The sequence below is a fragment of the Anabrus simplex genome, chromosome 2 (assembly GCF_040414725.1).
Source record: "Anabrus simplex isolate iqAnaSimp1 chromosome 2, ASM4041472v1, whole genome shotgun sequence".
NCBI classification, from domain to species: domain Eukaryota; kingdom Metazoa; phylum Arthropoda; class Insecta; order Orthoptera; family Tettigoniidae; genus Anabrus; species Anabrus simplex.
Window position 1 is genome coordinate 1,149,517,413 of NC_090266.1, and position 15,984 is coordinate 1,149,533,396.

General features: G+C 39.7%; 1 protein-coding gene across 1 annotated transcript in view; it reads left to right on the top strand.

Moving 5' to 3' along the window:
- hob (hobbit) overlaps positions 1-15,984 on the top strand; it is a 460,559-nt gene that overhangs the window by 96,201 nt on the left and 348,374 nt on the right. The window contains exons 7-8 of the mRNA XM_067142110.2: positions 3,011-3,123; positions 3,205-3,321. Coding sequence (XP_066998211.2) covers positions 3,011-3,123; positions 3,205-3,321 — 230 coding nt within the window. The remainder of the gene's footprint in view (positions 1-3,010; positions 3,124-3,204; positions 3,322-15,984) is intronic.

Sequence of the window (15,984 nt, forward strand, 5' to 3'; positions counted from 1 at the left end):
CTATTCAATACAATACAATACAATCTTAAAAGTCAGGACTTTGTCCTTATCAAAATGTTAACATAAAATTAATACACTGGATGGTACATGTTTCACCTATCAATAGTAGGCATCATAAGCCTTAGGAATTGATCGGGTACCTGATTGGGAATGACTTATGAATACTGTTAAAAACTGTCTTGTAAAATGGATTAGAGATCGTTAAACAACTATTACAATATAAAATGTAGTATACTATTCTTTAACAATATTTGAGTCCAAAAAATGACAATTATTTGAGGATTATAACATAGGTGGTTGGTTCTTGATATTAAAAGATATTACAGAAAGCACATTCCATTTAATTGTCAAATGGTGTGTTGTTAAAAAATTGAGGAAAGTTGAGCATTGGTAATGGTTGTTGGTTCTTGAAGTTAATAAGTATTGATTTTCATTTATATGCTTGTAAATTTTGAAGAATATTCATATGGCCTGGTTCTTTTCAAGATAATATTAGTTGGATGCTAGTGCCGTAGGCTATATTGAAGTTTGTGTAGATGTCATTAGGATATCTTCTTTGATGTAGTATTTGTGGGAAGAGTTTGTGATAGGTGTGGCTCTTTGTTGTTGGACGTGTTGAGGTGAGCGTACTAGTTGAAAGGGAACGTTGTTGTCAATCGGTGGGTAGCGAAGTGTGTGATGAAATTCCCTTTGACCGCTGAGATGTTAACTTATGTTGAGGGCTAAGAGCTCGGCGACTGCCAGTTGCTCTAAAGCCCTCTTTTCAGATTGTATTGTATTGAATAGGTGGGAGAACAATAAAAACATACTAGTGTTATTTAATACAAATACTTTCAATACGGACCCAAAAATGAATTTTATCACGTGAAGTTCACATTGCTGCATTTAACGCACGCACCTCGGCATGACACGACTGCCACACTAATCCCTTTGCATACATGTCCATGCTTATGTACCTGCATTGGAGTCGCGCTGTGTTGCATGTCCGCTGCAGCAACACCCTCAAATGGAAATGTTTTGGTCACTCCTTATCTTTGTTCAGGAACTTTTGAATGATTTCTAAAATATGATAAACTTATTGAAATACCCCATAGGAATACATGTATTTGCCTCAGAGTTGGTACACAAGAAAATGGAAGTGGCATGTCGGACTGATCAAAACATCAAGTCTGTGGGATGTCCAGAACATTAAATGCAACACAGACCTTAATAAGAATGTACCCATCCCTAATGGCAACACATGCAGCGATTCTAGCGTGTAACCTCTTGTACAAATGCTGAATGTCTATGGGATACAATATATCCTGCTTCTTTTACTTCTTGATGTAGCTTGACAATGGTTGTTGCTGTGCTGGGATGGAGATCTAGCAGGCCAGGGCACCATTGCATTATTTTGCTAGAAGATAGGTTCCTGCAATGTGTTAAGATATGGTCAGAGAATAGGATCAAAAATATCACTAATGTTTGAGCTGGGCTGAGTGGCTCAGATGGTTGAAGCGCTGGCCTTCTGACGCCAACTTGGCAGGTTCGACCTTGGCTCAGTCCGGTGGTATTTGGAGGTGCTCAAATAAGTCAGCCTCGTACCTGTAGATTTACTGGCATGTAAAAGAACTCCTGCGGGACTAAATTCTGGCACCTCTGCATCTCTGAAAACCGGAAAAGTAGTTAGTGGGATGTAAAGCCAATAACACTACTGCTGCTGCTGCTGCTGCTGCTGCTGCTGCTGCTGCTACTACTACTACTACTACTACTACTACTACTACTACTACTACTGTTTGACACACTTGCTATGGTCTCCTGAGTGAAGACCAGAGGTGATAATCCCAGGTGTGGGTCAGTATGGCTAATGCAAATATTCGATGGATTGTTTCACTCACCTACATATCTACGAAAGCAAACACAGCCATCACCTTGTCCAAGACTGAAACGACTCTGAACACTGAACAATACTGCTCTCCAATCAACCATTCACAGTTAAAATCCTCGGCCTGGCCGGGAATTGAAACTGGGGCCCTCTAAACCAAAGATCAGTATGCTGACTCTTCAGACAAGGTGCCAGATATCATTGAACAGTATCCATACATAGAAATACAAGAAGTTGGTTCACAGTAACACAGATTATTGAACAGTACCTTCATTTGTAAGTAAGAGAAATTGGTTTGTCGTGAAACAGATTGATAGCTAAAGAGGTTCAAAGCCCCAAAAATGAATCAAGAGTAACAAAATAAAGAATTTTGACTAGATGTATTTTGTTGTGTGCTTAAAACATTGACCTGTATTCCTTGAAATGTTCATTACAACATATGAACTATTTAATTGCTCAGTTCAGTTTTGAAGAGCAGTTTTATTGTTAATGTTTTTTCAGAGAGGTAGTAAATTATATATTCTCTGCATACATTGTGAAAGCCCATAACATGTCCTGAGATAGCTTAGTGCGAAAGAAATTCTGCCATATTTGAAACACCTTGGGCTTGAGTAAACTTGTGCAATACACCAGATCTTTGCTTTCTTCAGTTAATTGTTAATGGTACTCTTAAATGCACATTTTTATTACCTTGTTTCCTGTTGGTTTTTCATCCTTTTAGTACCTGGAAAAGACCTCCACACCTTGTTCCATGTGTGTACCTAACACACCATCATCCCATACCCTGCATGAAATTTATTTTTTCATTCCCTATCATCAAACTGAAATGTGTACTAATTAATCAGCAAGCTCTCAGTTCTCTGTTGACAATCCTGCCAAAATGTTACCAATATGGACATTATACTGTTTTTCCTTATTTATGTTTTTTTTTTTAGTTTCTAAAGAACTCGTTTTTATTAAGTTTCCTCCTTGTTACATATAATATTTTCTTTTATGAAGGAAAAGTATTGACTGTTGATGATAAATAAACAAATCAGATCAAGATATACAATCAGTGTAAAATCATGTATTTTGTGCCAGTATCTAATTATTACTAAATAAATGAATAATGATTTTGTGTAGTTTCTTATTTCTTTCCTTTTGTAGGAGGGATGACTTTTCACTCTCAGCTGTTTAATTCACTTCAGTTGGAGGACCTGAATGTCAAATGTAATAAGGAGACTGTGTTAATGATGAGAAAACTATGTATCAATGGCAAGGTAACATCTCTTGCATTATATTGAAATTGAGTGATTCTGTATTGGAAGTGTTTGGCCTCATGACATTATTTTACATTTCAGGTTGAGGAGAAAGTCTGCAATATATATGTGATATTAAATACTCTGGCTGTTACATACAATCATAAAGATCTTCATGATTGGATCACTACAAATTTCCTCAGATCTCCAGTGAATGAAGTAAGTAAGAAATATATTCATGCTCTATAGAAATGCCAAATGTACTGGGAAATGGCAGTGTATAATAATTATCAGATTGTTACGTGAGGTTGTTCATCCCATGAATACATCTTGCCGTTCGCTAGCTATGCATTAGAATCAAAAGATTGTTATATTCCATTTTAAAACAATTAGTATTATCTAAGGTTAATGAATGAGATGGTATATGATGGTTGTTCAAATGAAACATGGACTTGTCTAGAAACAACACTGTGTGTTCTGGACAACAATACTATATCACAGCAAGGGCATACTCTTAACAGTTTAAGAGAGCCTACAAATAAAATAATCACCATCGCCATTCTCTATACCCTCCACAATGAATGTTGCTGGTTGCACCACTCTTCTACAGCATCGGGAACTGCTCAACCGGTGGTGAAACACTACTCTTCAGGGCTTTCTTCAGAGACCAAAATCATGACTGTTGCAAGGAGAGAGATCTCGGCTGTAAAATGCATGATCTGCAAGACCTCGGCGAAAGCAGTGCTACCAACTGTCCATTGTTGCATTGGAACAAAAGCACATTTCGTTACAGTTCTCCTGGTCAAAGCCCTTCTTTGCACAAGAATTGAATCACGCCACATTGTATTCATTTGGATGTAACTAATAACACTTTGCACCCCAATTTCTTTTCAATATTGCTAATAGTCCACTCTGATTTATTTCTGCACTTTCGTCAGAATTCATCAGAATCTTACCTAATTTGTAATACAATAAATTTTTCCAAAACAATTAACAAAATGCTCCTAATGTGTTGAAATATACGTCTAATTTAGTCAATAAATCAGTGTTTGACCATCTTCAAGTCATTTATGAGCTGTACTTCACTAGGATATGGTTTGGCTCCTTGGCTAAATGGTCAGCGTCAAAACCTTCGGTTCAGGAGGTCCCAGGTTCGAGTCCAGTCTGGTTGGGGATTTTAATTGCATGTGGTTAGAATGAACACTGTTCATTTCTGTACTACTGTCCTCTCTGTCACTATTGGAGCCTTTATCTTCACTCTCTCTCTATCTACACACGGGCAGTTAGTTGTCAATGGTCACCGGCATTCTGTTCGTGGTACGTTTATAAGGACGTGCAGTGACTACTAACGCTGTCAGAATTATTGTATGGATCTGGTATACATTGTCTTTTCCTTCTTTTTGGGATCATGTGTAAATTGTTCCTTGTTCTCCAACATTTCATCTTCAGTGTTACTATATAAATGGCGCAATTCTTTTTCGAGAGAAATGGATAGTTGTCACATGAACTCTGTTCATCCAGAAGCGTGCTTATATCTCCTTTTAGTTCTGTATCCATACTTCTGTAGGTTAAAATATAACTACATGAATATGCACTGCACTTCAGTAATAGCATGAAAATAACACGATGGTCAGCGCGAATGGGCAGTTCCATTGATGAAAGAAACAGTGTAATTCGGAGTAAAAACATGCTTTAAAAGGAAAGCAGGTAGATTTACTGGCACATAGGAAAAGAAATCCTGCTGGACAAAATTCAGACTCTCAGCATCTCCGAAAACTATAGTAGTAGCTAGTGGGGCACAAAATAAATTGCATTTTTATTTTAAGAACCAGTCCCTTACTTAACGGAATTAACTATTCGAGATTAAAATCACTTGCGCAGAAGTACTTGGCTAGGAGTTAAATCCAGGACCCTGAAGGCCATGCCACTAACCAGGCAGCCATGAAGCCACAGGAAACACACGATAGGATGTGCACAATGACAGATCAGTGTGAGGAGAGGGAGCAATAAATAGAAAGAGGAGACAAGGACAGTCTCCAAGTCTTCATCCATGGATGTAGAAGAACTGGGGTTAATGAGGAGAGAGCCCATCTATTTGATGATGCGGGGTATGAATATGTGGATATTGGCCTTGTCTCCTCTTTCTATTTATTCCTCCCTCTTCCCACACTGACCTATTACTTTGTTCATCATATTATTTGTTCCTTTTCATGTTCCTATCTCTCTATATGTGACATGACGTAATTACTTTTTGCACTAGATAAACTGTATGACTCCTACCACTTAGAAGTATGGGGAGAGAAATAATGACCCACCCTTGAGATACACTTTTAAGTTCAGTTATGAATGAAAACAGGAATGGCAATAGGTTATCTACAATGAAAACAAGTTCCAGTGCTCTTTTTGATCATTATACTCTACTACATTCTAAACTGCATTTTCACATCATAAACCCAGACATATGAGTACTCAGTAAACTAAAGGTCGAAGGCAGATATATCAATGTAGGTACAATCAATTAAAAAATCCCTGTATTTTCTTATTAGTTCCCCTTACATGAGTCTATACCCAGCTTATTTTACCATGCTGACATACAGTGGTATGGATAGCACATGGTTCAGTTCAATGTATTATGTGTGTATGAAGTCACCCTCAGAAGTTCACAATTCACATTGTACATAGGTGACAATCATTTTCTCATTTCCAATACATTTCTTATAGACAATTTTTCTGCATGCTTTACACATATACCGGGCGAGTTGGCCATGTGGTTAGGAGCACACAGCTGTGAGCTTGCATCCGGGAGATAGTGGGTTCGAATCCCACTGTCGGCAGCCCTGAAGATGGTTTTCCGTGGTTTCCCATTTTCACAACAGGGAATTAAGGCCACGGCCGCTTCCTTCCCATTCCTTGGCCTTTCCTGTCCCATTGTCGCCGTAAGACCTATCTGTGTCGGTGCGACGTAAAGCAATTAGCAAAATAGCTTTACACATATTCACTTATAAATTATGAAACATATGCACGTCTTTCGTGTTCTTCTTACATTTATTGTGCACTTGGCATTTCCTATGTTTGTGGTCAGTGTGTGTTTCATTGTCGTTACCATCATCATTGTTTGATTGTAGCAGAAACTTTCAGTGCTAGATCCTGATATTTGTAACTTGTTTATACGACACCCAAGCTAAGTCTAGAATGTTACTGAATGTGTGTAACAGCCACCTATATGCAGCTGGTTTGATGGTATACTTTAAGGACATTTGATCCACATCAACTCCACACTTGGTTCTGTTGTAAGACGTTGCTATTGCTGGCTTCTCCTTTCTGTCAATCCCCACCTGGATACCTGGGTGAAGAGAATTGAGAAGCAGTTGTCATTGTTGTTGGCCGTTACTTGTATCCGAGTATACATTTTTTTCACCTGCAGTTCCTGTTTGGTCCGCTTTGTACAGATGACGTTGATGGCTCAACAGGCCAATCCTTGCATAGAACATGTGACCACATTTGATACACTTGAGAGAGGGGGTTGGACGTGGTTGGGTTTTTCTGAGTTTCCTTCCAAGACAAGCCTCTGCTTGCAGTCTTCAAGACTCAGTTTCAGATTGCTGGACACCAGTGGATGTGATTGCATGCCAGCAAGGGTGATCTTCAGCAAGTTTATGCCAAGTACTGGGGTCGATATTTGTGCTCTTCATGGTCTTTTTTAGCTGATATTTGTAGCATTTAAGAAGGGCACCACAAGTCCTCCGGCCAGAACTGAGGTCACTGTACAGTAATTGCCGAGGTATTCTATTGTCACTCATGCATTGGACATATCCAATCCATCTGAGCTGGTGGCTGATGATTGAGGCTTCTATACTGTTCATCTGTGCCCTTTCAAGAACTGTGGTTACATAATCCTGCTGATCCTAAGCTTCTGCTGATGAAAAAGTTCCAGTTTCTTGATGTCACAGCAGTATAGAATCCATGGTTCACATCCGTACAGTAATGTGGAGATGACAACACCTTGGTACGCCATCAGTTTAGTGGATATTTTTAGATCTTTATTTGAAAAGACTTTGCGGGAAAGACATCGAAATGCACAATGAGCAGCTTCTAGTCTGTTTTTTATGTCCATCTCCGCGGTACAACATGTTGAGAGAATACTCCCAAGGTAGGAGAAGTGGTCTACTTGTTCCTGAGATGTATCTGAGATGGTGATGTTCAAGTCTGGCAAACTGGTTCCAGGAGGAGGTTGTGAAAGAAGTTTAGTTTTCTGAATGTTGACAGTCAGGCCAAACTGTTCATAAGCTGTTTTAAAGCAGTCAGCAGACATTTGCAGAATGAGCTGGAGAAGCATTGTCATATGCTTTTATTTTGCAATTCGTTTCCTTGGTGAGATGGGTTAGTCTTTTAGAGCGGAGTCTAGCCTGATTAAAAATACCTCCATCAAACCGATGACTAATTTCTACACCTGTTTTGTTGGCAGATGTCTCATAGAGCATAGCTGTCAGGTACAGCACAAAAAGTGTAGTGCAAGCACACAGCCTTGCTTTAGCCCATTAGTGATTAAAAATTCTTCTGAGACATTGTTTTGATGGAGAACCATACTATTATGGAATGCCCAGACAAGTCGTACAAAATGTTCAGGGCAGCCAAACTGCCTTTAAACTATCCACATAGCATCTCTAGGCACAGTATCAAAGGCCTTTTCCAGGTCATAAAACACTAAGAACAAGGATTTCTGTTGTTCTCTGCATTTTTCCTGCAACTGTCTAGCACAGAACATGTCTGTGGTGCCTCTGGATGTGCAAATTCCACACTGTGATTCAGGAAGTATCTTCTCAGAGAGAATCTGAAGTTGATTCAACAGGATCCCAGCAAATATTGTACCTGCTATGGACAGCAAGGATATGCCACGGTAGTTATCACAGATTCTTTGGTCACCCTTTTTGAAGACTGTGAGTGTAGCAGGATTTTTTATGTTGGCAGGTATTGTTTGGGTTTCCCATATCATTAGGATCAAAGAAAAGAGCCTCGTTTTGAGAGGTAAGCCTCCATTAAGACTGAGTTCCAGAGGGATGTTGTTTGGTCCAGGAGCCTTTCTTTGTTTGATACTGAGAAGAGAGGTTTTTTTGTATTCCTGAAAAGTTGGTGGCATTGCCATCCAAGGTTGCATACGATGTTGTGGGACATGTTGTGAGAACCAGTACATACTTATTAACCTTACCTTGATAAATAGTCACAGTTATGTCCTTCGTTTTTAACACTTAGGTGTCATACAGCTGTATACGAGAACTTTTGACCTCCATGATGTGTATGAATGGTACCAGCAACTTCCACAGTCACCCAAATGCACATTTTATTGACACTGTTTGTTCTTTCGTAGATAAGGAAATTCATTCAAAATATATTTTGATTCTTCATCCAGAGCCATCCAGAATTTCTGTCCATACTTGTCGGGCTTCGATGCCATAAATGGCAAAAATCGATGGCAAGCTTTACTAGGAAACAGTTGCTCATTTATAGTTATCCAAGGCCCAGGCTTATAGCACATTTGAAACATTGAAATATACCTGTCCTAAACTTCCAAAATCAGGGCAAACTTATCAGTAGTCAGTCTCTCTGACCTTGTGGATTTGATATCAAATCTCAAAAACCTAAAAATTTGCATGAAACGATCTGAAGCCATAGTATCATGCACATTGGTATTCCCCACTTTTTCAAACACAGTGATCTAATCATTTTGCACAAGTTGCCCTACGAATATACCATACACGTACAAATGTCTCTAGTTCATTCATTACCACAGAGCAGTCCTTACACAGTAGCTGCACTTGATCCTCTGTTTCCGTACATTTCTGTGTGTGTCTCAGGATAAATTCATTGGTAATAAATCTCCATGCACTTGTGAAGCACCCTTCAGCAATATTTTGTTTCGCATGAATTATTGGGCCTGACTGCTCTTTCAAGACATTCTGCTGAGCTCGTCTGCCAGTATTCATGTAACACAGATTCACAACTTCCCATTTAGTGCCATCTGGAGCAATGATTACAGAACCAGCTGAAATCATTAAGCATGCTTCTTACCTAGCTGAAGATGACCATGGCTAGGATGTGATTTGAGCTTTGCTGTCAAGAGGAAATATTGGCAAACTGTTTTCCTCGTCTTCGAATTGGATGTCCGGGAGCACCTCTAGGTGAATCTGTCACTGCAGCATTAGGGATATATCGTTTCCGGTTCACCCACCCTCCTTGAGCACACTGCGATCTTCCTTGAACACCTAACTGTCAGAAAGAAAGCAGTACCTGCTGTGCATATATATACCATACATATACCTGTATATGTATATGTATATGAACTGTGCACAACAATAAATAAACTGTAAACATTATTACATTATTACCTTCGCATTTGTTGTTCTCAAGTTTTCCAATAGTAAGTACCTCTGCTGAATCAGCTGAGAACTGACTTCATTCTCCAATTCAGATGGAGATGAGTCAGCTGGATAACTCTCCTCATTCTCTGATTCATATCAGGAATCTGAAGGAGAGTTTTGATTAGAATTATTGCCATTTACTCCACTGTTCCTCCCACTCTCATCCGCAGAATCACCTTTGTTTAGTTCCCGGAGAGCGGCTATGATATCTTCCTGTCGCAAGTTCCTTCTGTGCTCCATATTTGATAAGCTGACAAATATAGCACAATGCAAGGATTGTGTCCAGTGTGGGGAGAACTGAGTGGTTTTGGAATGAAACTAGAGTACGACAAGGAAGTGTGCTGTCGCCATTGATATTAATAATGATTGTGGACGAAATTGTGAAAGGGACAAAGTAAAGTATGGGGAAAGGCAGGTGAAGTATGTTGTTTGCAGATGATATTGTAGAGAGAGGAAGTGCGAGGACATCTCGACATATTGAGTAAAATAGTTGAAAATTGTGGAAAAAATTCAGCGTGAAAAAGAGAAAGACATTGATGTTGACTAGAGGAGAAAGGGAAGGGAATTATAAAAATAAAGGGAAAAACCTTGAAATTGTTGAGAGCTTCAAGTACTTGGGAAGCAAATTGATGCAGGATGCAGAGTTGGACATGGAGATCAGTAAAAGGATTCAACAGGGAAATGCATTCTACCAGAGTGTGAGAAACCTGGTGTGAAGGAAGGAAGTACCAATGTAGTGTGAAGAGGTGATGTATAAGATGTACTACTGACCATTACTGACATATACAGCAGAGAGCTGGACACTGAGAAAAAAATACGGGAATAAAATTCAGGCTAGTGAAATGACATTTTAAAGAAGTATGAAAGGAAAGACAGGAAAGGACAGAGTATGAAATGCAGACATCAGGAAAGAAATCAGACTGGAAAAGCATTTCGACAGAATGGAGAGGGATAAACTTTAGATGGTTTGGACATGTTAAGAGGATGGATGATGGCAACCAAGAAAGGAGGTGGGAAGGCAAGATTAAAGTGGTTGAAAACAAAATAAATACTGTATTATTAGAAGAAACCTGGATTCGAATACAGTTAAAGAGGAACAATGGTGGTGGAATAGAGGAAGATGGAGAGGTGCCATAAACATCCCACCTGGCGAGAGCTGGGCAAGGAAAATGGATGATGATGATGATGAGAAATGTGATGTGGAGTGATCTTTGCCATTGTACAGAACCATACTAACAGACAGAAAATGCAACTTTTTGCCAGACAGTATTGAAAAGCTACTTATAGCATAGCGTAATTTGTCTTCAAGTCCAACTGAAGTAACCAATAACTTATTTTGTCTTTCTGTGTTACTGTAAGTTTTCATAGTGCTGAAAGACTAAAATTATTGTGTTTTATTTTATTTTGTTTGGTATAATGTTATTAAATATAGACAAGGCTGACTAATGATGTAATCCTGCTGTAAAGGATTAGTGGCAGAGATGTTATAGCATTAAAATATGTACTTCATATTTTGAAATTGTTCATGTTTTGGAATAATATATTTTGACCAAAAAAAATTCATATTGTGCCTGTCTCTAGAGATAAGACAGAATTAGGTAAGTCTTGTACTTTCAAGGCCACTTGACATCCCTTCTTCAGTTTCCACATAATAATAATAATAATCATAATAATAATAATAATAACCCGTGTGGGGATTTACCGGTTACGTCCATCGGGAGCGTCCCATTGGAATTGGGGAAGCTTGCTGGCTCTGCCGTCAGCAGAGTCAGAGGGTAGTAGGGAAATAAAATACCACCGTGAAAAAAAACTGGTCCCTTGCCAGGGTTACGGCAAAGACTGGTAAATGACCAGAAGCCAGAAAACATCTTGAGGCAACCTCTAGGGCTAACAACCCTAGTTGTAAAAGGATGGGTACCCGTCCAAAGCAAAGTCAAGTCAAAAAGCATGATGGCACAACATTTGAAGAAACATACCCCAGGGGGTAAATCTTCGGATAAATCCCTCGTCGTGAACGCCACGGTGCAAAAAGACTGGTGTCCATTTGCGAAAATCACAACCTGCAGGTCATGACGACCCACTTTCGCCATCTACCCAGAAAACAAATGACGTGGCGTTCTTCCGTCCACGCTCTCGGAGAGTTCCAAATTGATCATGTTGCAATCTCCAGGAGAAACAGCCCTAAGATTATGAATGTCAAGGTAAAGAAAGGCATCAATGTGGCCTCAGATCATTATATGTCTCTTATCAAATTCAAACCAATTCCCGCAAACACAAGGAAGACAACCAAACAGAACACACGCTTCGACAATGATAAACTTCGGCAAAGGGTCGAGAAGTCCCAGGAGAAGGCTAGACCAAATGACTGTGACGTTAACAACGCCAAAAGTCTCCTCGTTGAGGCCGCCAAAGACGTTGCAGAAATCAAGAGAAGCAAAAAGCATGCCTGGTGGAATGGTACCTGCGAATCAGTCCTCCAAGAAAGACTCAATGCGTGGAAACAGTACTACTCTACGAAATTTAGAAAATGATTGGGAAACCTACAAAACCCAACGTGCCCAAGCAGCTAGGGTGTTCAGAACTGAGAAACGTAAATACGAAAAATCTCTCATTGAAAAGATAGAACGAAACTTTAGGAAGAATGAAAGCAGAGAGTACTACAGAGCCTTCAAACGCAAACTCACTGGCTATAAACCACCATCTCTATGCTTTGAGTGAAAGGACGGCACACTGGCGATGTCAAATGAAGAAAATTGCAGCATCTGGCAGATTACTTCAAGAATTTACTTAATTGCTCTAAACCGCAAAACGCCATTGAGACCAAGGAACCCTTACTCGGGTACCCAGATTCCAGACCACCCGACAGAGATGAAATCAAGCGCCACATTGCCCATCTCAAAAATAACAAAGCGCCGCGGGAAGACTGAGTAGTAGCAGAACTATGGAAATATGCCCCAGAGGAATCACTTGATATCTTGCAAAAGCAAATAGAAGAAATTTGGAACAAGGAGACCCTACCCGAAGATTGGAAAGTAGCTTTGATCCATCCATTACACAAAAAAGGCAGCATGAAGAACATCAGCAACTACAGAGGAATATCTTTGCTACCCGTGACTTTCAAAATTCTATCACTTGCCATCCTGGAGTGTTTGGAAGCATAAGTCGAACATCAAATAGGTGAATACCAAGGAGGGTTCAGAAAAGGTCGCTCAACAGCTGAACAGATCCAAAATCTCAAAACGATCATCAGATATTGTACACTAAGGTCCAAGTAGTATGCGTCTGTCTTTGTGGACTTTAAGAAAGCGTACGACTCCATTGACCGGGAAGTCCTGCTAAACATCTTAAATGAATTTGGAGATGATTTGAAACTGCTGGCATTAATTAGAGCCACCTTGACCGATACAAAATCCAAGGTGAAGTTCCATGGATGTCTCTCGCATTCCTTTGACATCAAAACAGGAGTCCGACAAGGTGATGGGCTATCCCCGATACTCTTCAACTGTGTTCTTGAAAAGATCATCAGAACCTGGGGGGTGAGATTACAGGAAACCAACTACAGTCCATTGAGAATAGGAACCAAATCCAAGGGGATCGCAACAGACTGCTTAGCATTTGCCAATGATATTGCTGTTCTCTCAAACGACATAGAAACCGCTAGAGCTCAAGTTGAAATTTTAAAGGAAATTGCCGAAAAAACTGGTTTGCAGATATCGTTTGAGAAAACAGAAGTAATGACTAACATCAAAGAGGCTCCACCAAAACTCCATACAAAATACGGGGACATCACCCGAGTAGACAAATTCAAATACCTGGGTGAGATCATCATGAAAACTGGACTGGACAAAGAAGCACTTCAGGAGCGAGTACGCAAACTGCCCCAAGATATGTCACTATGAAACAGTTCTGAAGCCAGTAGTTCTATATGCAGCCAAAACCCTGTCTCTAAATGCCAACAAAGGACTCCTTGAAGAACTGGAGAAAAGAGAACGCAAAATTGTGAGAGGAATCTTGGGATCAAAGTACAGAAATGGAATCCATCAAAAGAGATCCAACAAGGAAGTCTACAGCAAAATAGAGAAAATTACTGACACAATCAGAAAAAGACGGGCACGATTTTATGGTCATCTGAAAAGAATGGACGGAAGAAAGTTAACTAAAGAAATCTTTCACTTTTTTGATTCAAACCCCAAAACCACAATTCCCTGGTTTAGAAATATCAAAGAAGACCTGCAAATGCTACATATCTCAGCTGAAGACGCCCTTAACAGAGATCTCTTCCGCAAGAAAATATTGACGAACGGGCTAAACCGAGACGAGCAACCGAAGAGAAGACACGGTGCCCCTTGGACAGAGGAGCGTAAGCAGGGCCACTCACAGAGAATGAGGGAAATTTGGGCTCTAAAGATGGCCAAGTTCAGTGTCAAATGCAACAAGACTTAACGTGGTCCTTGATGGCCCCAGCGAATTATATATAATAATAATAATAATAATAATAATAATAATAATAATAATAATAATAATAATAATAATACCAATAATATGGCTGATAGGGGAAGCTCCTGTAGATATGCAGGACAGGTGTGAATAAGGCTTAGCCAAATAAGCACCCGCGGATCAACTGAGGTAAACAGAGAAATGGTCAACGGCCTCGACGGCAGAAGAAGACATATCCCAATGGCAGAGAGGGCGGAAGAACCGAATCAGATCCACTTCGCGTCTGACTTGTAGCAAGCGGCAAGTGGTCAGCGTCTGATCACCAGAGGTGTGGCTGTAAATATGCTCCAGGAACTAACAATCCCTGGTTCTACACCACTAGCGAAAGCTAGAAGATTGCTTACAAGCAGACATGACTCGTACAAGTAAAGACAAAATTACCCCAGGTGGACAATCCACCCACTCTAAAGTGGCAACCAAGCATTCGGATTCTGGGGAGCTTGGGTGAATACGAGAGAGCAAGTCGGAGTGCTCTGATAAACTTCCACGAAAGACTCACACTTTCATTGGCACATTCAACATTCAGACACGGATTCAAACAGGAAAACTCCACAATCTCACAACAGAACTTACAAAGCAGAAAATCCAAATTCTGGCCCTACAAGAAACACGCTTCACTGATTCAGAAACGATGGATTACAATAATTATAGGATCTTCAAAAGTGGAACAAACAAGAAAATTGGTAAAGGAGCAGCATTGTTAGGAATGGCCTTCTGTGTAGACAAAAAAGTTTTGGATTCAGTAATAGAGGTGAAACCCATCAACAATAGGCTTATGACCTTAAGAATCAGGCATACAAACAAAAAATACACCTTTATTAATGTGCATGCACCAACAAATGGAGACAATAAAAAGGAGCCTGAAAAAACAGAAAGATTCTGGGAAGAACTTGAAACAGAAATGGCCAAAATCCCTAAAAATGATGTGAAAATTCTACTCTGTGATTTCAATGCACAGCTTGGCAGAGAATACAAATACAGGAGGACAGTGGGAGAGTATCCAGCCCACAGATTCACCAATAAAAATGGCACACGCCTCATTGAGTTATGCCAACAAAATAACCTCAAAATTATGTCAACATCACTCCGGAAGAATCCCAAAAAGCAAAAAACTTGGCGATCACCCATCCATCATTTAGGAGAATTTCAGATTGATCATGTGGCAATATCATATGATTACCAAAAGGAAATTCATGATGTGCAAGTGCGCAGAGGTGCTAACATCGATTCGGATCATTATTTAAGCAGAATCAAAATTAAATTCACACCCAAAGGGAAATTCAACAGGAAAACATTGGTGATTCCAAAATTTGATCTGCACAAAATCAAGGACTCCAAAATTTCAGAAGAATGGGAAAAACGACCTGCAGAGAGCTGGGAGAATTTCCAGACTAAAATCATCGAAACGGCGAAGGACCTAATCCCTCTTCGCAAGAAACCAAAACATCCTTGGTGGAATCAAGAATGTGAGACCGCACTAGAAGAAAGGAAAAAGGCATTTCAAAACTACAATTGTAACAAATCAGAAGAAACACAGAAGAAATTCTTCGAAGTTCACAAGCATGTATCCAAGATTTTAAGACAAAATAAACAGAAATACGTCAATGTCCAACTGAAGTCAATTGAAGACAACTTCAAAAATTACAACACACACGATTTCTGCAAGACCTTTGCGAACCAAATTAAAGGATATTCCCCACAGAACCTTTGCTTTCGGAAGCACGATGGTAAACTAGCCTTGACAAATAAGGAAAACTGCCAAGAATTAGCTACATATTTTTCACAGCTTTTAAATTGTCCAGAACCCAAAAAGAGATTCCCGAAAGTACAGCCAGAAATCATACTGGAAAATTTGGCACCACCAACTCAAGAAGAAATTTATTCACATATCAAGAAACTTAAAGACAACAAAGCATCAGGGGAAGACGGAATTGTAGCTGAACTTCTGAAAAATTTAGGCCCAAATTCA